This window comes from Nuphar pumila, chromosome 6 (assembly GCF_984573655.1).
Source record: "Nuphar pumila chromosome 6, dmNupPumi1.hap1.1, whole genome shotgun sequence".
NCBI lineage: Eukaryota > Viridiplantae > Streptophyta > Magnoliopsida > Nymphaeales > Nymphaeaceae > Nuphar > Nuphar pumila.
This window is the reverse complement of record NC_143254.1, coordinates 7,047,735-7,052,060: the sequence shown is the minus strand read 5'-3', so window position 1 is coordinate 7,052,060 and position 4,326 is coordinate 7,047,735. Positions and strand designations below refer to the sequence as shown.

The following is a 4,326-nucleotide window of genomic DNA, read 5'->3' as shown; positions in this document are numbered from 1 at the left end:
TTATCCTCCATCCCCGTTTCATACCCTTCATCTCCGGTCCAAACGGGGCGAGGCGGGGCGGGGCCCCGCTTTCCCCCGGTCCACTGCCATCCCTAAGCACAAGCAGACAAATACTCAATAAAATATTTAATATGCAAAATAAATTTATATGTTCTAATAATATAACATAGAAAATATTAAAAAAAATGTAAAGTATGTTAAAATCATGCGTTGTGTTGTGTCGTGTCTCCTAAAATGGTTAATGAAGGTTGAGTCCCTCGGTCAATTTTCTTCCCCATTTTGCCATTCGGGAACCATCATGAAATTTTGATGTTTTGTCAATTCATCATTCAAACCGGAACTCATTTTCATTGAACTCATAGGCGAAAAAAAAACATGGAGGGCGTGAAAGGGTAAGTCCTCGGAGTTTTATGCCAACATGAATAGAGACCGATGGAACAAAAAAAACAAGAAGATCAAGAAAACAGTGCTGTCACATACAAACACGTTAAGCACCAAAATAAACGCATCAAAAAAGGTACCTTGTTGTAACTGATCGGGTATGGTTTGGATATTCAACCATTTAAAGTACCATTTATTTGGATTCTGTAAGGTCTTCCATATTGGATTGGCTACATGGATGGATCTCGCTTGGGGTTTTAATATTGCATTTACAAGATCCAATTCTGATCGCTATTCGGATACGTGCAAAATTTCATTAAGAAAATAGCTAATCGGATCTGGATTTGGTAAAGGCCATCAAAGTAGCCAGATAGCACATGCAAAAAGAGAAAAGGGAAAATTGACACTTTATTCTTCTTTTCTTTCCTTACCCTTTTCTTTTTCTATTAATTTCCGAACTCACCTCTAATTTTCTACACGACATCAAGGATGATCCGAGGGCTGAGTCTTACCTGACCCGATAACATCAGGGTCTGGATCAGCTTAGTAAGTCCAAATTAGTTATTCAGGTTGGAAATGTTATTATCAACTGGTCCCAGACTGATCCATCCGTACACAAGCCATGCTCAAATTCTAAGCTGAGCTCTGACCAAATACAGTAGTACCTCAACGTTGGACCTGGGATTGGATCTATTGGGTCCAACCAAATTCCTATCGTAACAGCCCTAAATGCACACTAAGGCATTTGCCAAAACCCTAACGAGGCGTTTGTTTCATGCCCTCTTTTTTGAGGAGGGCGAAACTAACATCTGTTAAATGCCAAAAAAAAAGAAGCATTTTTCTTATCAACATGAGTTCACAACTCCCCTTATGGGAGCCCACAAGGGCTCTGCTCATCGAGTAGGGGCGACTTGTAAATGTCACAAAGTTAATGGGACGTCACGAGTTCGAAACTCGCAGGTGGCATCCCTTGTCACACTGTCAAAGCTGTGTAACTTTCCGTTGGGCAGGGAGAACCTCAAGGGTTCTACCAACTGGAGAGAACAGCCAAGTTTTTTTCCTTGGATTATAAAAAAAAAAAAACTCCTCTCATCAAGAAGCACCTTCCCTCTTTCATATTTCTTTCAAACAAAAGTGGGGAGTTTAAGAAAACATACCCCTAAAGTTAATAACAATACAGAAACCAAAAAGCCACTTCTTATCATTCTACCACCTCCTAGTTTGAGAAAAGAGGGTTTGCGTTATAAATAAAATCATGGGGCAATGCCTTTAGAAAGAAGGAAAAAAAAGGAAAAGAAAAGAAAAGAAAAGAAAAATAAAACCATGGGGGGGGGGGGGGCAATCTCATCTTTAAAATATTAGTGGCTTGTTTTATAAACTAAATAGGGCAAGGTATCATTTTCCAAAAGTTTTTAACGTGGCGGCCTGGTGGGCAGTGCTTATAAAACCCCTTCTTTTTTATCCACCGATGTCAGTGTATAATGATTTCAGCATTTGCCCATTTTTATAAACCCCAGAGGCTTTAGGGTTTATCAGATACCTAAATGGAGACGGTGGGTTCTTCTTCTTCCTCTACCACCCCAGCATCACCACCACCGCCATCATCCTCATCTCTCCCTTCTCTTCCTATCCCTCCCTCTCTCGCTCTGCAGAAGGAGAAGGATGCCCAGAAGAGGAAACTACCAACCCCACAAGAACTCGTGGCCATGTATGAGTCAGAGGGTCTGGACACCAAAGAAGCCTCCTTGAAGGTAATTCAAGATCTTCAGACCATTCTGTACAGAGTTACAGGGTCGGCAAGGAACAAGAAGGACAAATTCATGGTGGAGACGGCGAGGAAGCTCGATAACGTCAACACCCGCCTCGCCATTCTGGAGATGAAGGTCGATTCGAAGCCCGGGTTCGCGGAGACGCTGGCTATCGGGGTCGCCGCCGGCGGCGTTCTGCGGGGAATCGCGAGCGCCGCTCCTCATGTCGTTACAGCGTTTTCTCAGATGTGGTCCAGTGTTAGAAACTCTACCAGAACGTGATTTTTCCTCCCTCCACCGACCCCTCTTTCAAGAATTTTGTTATCTTTTTATGGTAAATTGTTGTTTATGAGAATTATGAGCTATGCCATATACAAAATTCTGCATCTATGTGTTCTTCATTTTGTTTTGTTGGTGTTAGGTTTTTGTGGTTATTGACAGAAGAAAATTTGTTGGTGTTGCTTACTTTGTTTTATGGCGAGGTGGATGGGAAGTTTGGGGTATTATCTTGTGGTTAGTAGCTTATAGCTCAATCTATGGAGGGGCTTTAAACTTGGTGTACTTTGCTTAATTGAACCCATGCTATAAAAAACAAGCTGTTGGTGAAGGTATGGAAATGGTTCTGTTCTTCACCTTATCTTATATTTGGCATTTAATTATATTCTGTGGGGTTGTCCTTTAGTCACTTATAGAGCAGGATATTGCCCACTCACTGTTGTTTGTTTTATCCACTTTCTGTAATGCGGGTGCATGAACTGAAAAGTTGGGGTTTTCAGGCATTTTACACCTGAAAAGTCACTAAAGCAAAAGGGCACTCCATTGCTGTTGCTCTTTTACAAAAACTTGACAATGTAGAACGAGATTTAATATGTAATCAATGCTTGTTTTATTGTCAGATATATCTCTGTATGGTTATTCTGTGTTGGTGAAATCAAAGGCAGATTTCATTTAAGGATCGAAATGCTTCTTGTGACGTACATTCTGCAGGAAATCAAGGTCTAAGTGTGGGATATAACTCAAGGAAGCACGCTCATCATGGAGAGGATTTCCCATGTTTTTTTGTTAAATTAACTGCTTACATTACTATATGAAATGCGTAATCAGAAATGTGGTTCCTCCTTGATTTAATCAAGCTAACATTCATCATTTGTTTTAAGGTTGTTTGAGTGAATATAATGTTAAAGCCAGCTGGTATTGAGCAAATACAGAATCCATCCGATCGCGATCGCTTGCGTATTAGACGGTGTTATCTGATGTTAAAACCTTCTGGATTAAATTCAATGGATTTATGTACCGGTGGATGGAACAGTGAAGGGTTACTTGCTTGGATTTTACTTAGAAGTAATTTTTTTTCCCTTTTTAATTGTCCCTTTTCTCAACCTCTTTCTGATGTTTTTTTTTTCCTTGGAAGAATACTTGATACAACTTGATACACTGTAATCAGATGCTGTGTGATCAAATGTTTATGTGTGTCTGCCATTAGTGCAAATTAATCCCTGAATAAGTTCCTTTTGTCTGTTCAACTTCTGCTCATTCTTCAATTCCATTTATTTGGAAGAAAATTTCCAGCTGTCTTGGTCTTATAAGAGAGAAACTGGGATTTTTTTATTATGAAGAATTACAATGGCTGTTCACTGAAGTGAAGCTAAAGTGATCGAACCCGATGTTCAGAAGTAGGGACTTGAATCATTACTTGATGTCGCTCATGCATTTGGTTCTCAAGTATTTTATATTTCATTTGGCCTGATCTGGGATTCATCCATCTTTAGCAAGCAGTGTGACTTCAGACAAGTCCATGAAGAGTACTTTTGGTTACAAACAAACCACCAAATGCTGCTGGTTATCTGGACTCAAGACTTGTTATATGTCACTTGGATTGGTTCATTGAGTTTCCTGATATTGTTTGAAAGTTGAAACCAAATCCCAGAGGAACCAGGGGTTTTCAAAACTGAAGTAGAAGATTGTATTCTAATAGTGGAGGAAAATGTAGAAGCTGTTGGAGTCTTTCAATAGGAAAATTTATTTTGGTTGATTGTTGATGAGGGTGTTCAGATGGAAGATAGACTTTGTTAAAATCCTACTGGTCATTCAATGATTTTATTTAAGATGACTAGATTTGTTTGGCTGAGAGCTTCCATCTAGTGCCCAACTGGATGAAGCTGCTATGCCATTAGAAGTCTAGTTGACTTACTAATGA

General features: G+C 39.8%; 1 protein-coding gene across 1 annotated transcript; it reads left to right on the top strand.

Annotated features, from left to right (window-relative positions):
* Window positions 1–1,857: 1,857 nt before the first annotated feature.
* Window positions 1,858–2,635, top strand: LOC149833791 (ribosomal protein-like protein). Its single transcript, XM_090011020.1, has one exon. It carries the CDS (start codon window positions 1,926–1,928, stop codon window positions 2,409–2,411), a length of 486 nt encoding a protein of 161 aa, XP_089867146.1. The 5' UTR covers window positions 1,858–1,925; the 3' UTR covers window positions 2,412–2,635.
* Window positions 2,636–4,326: the final 1,691 nt, after the last annotated feature.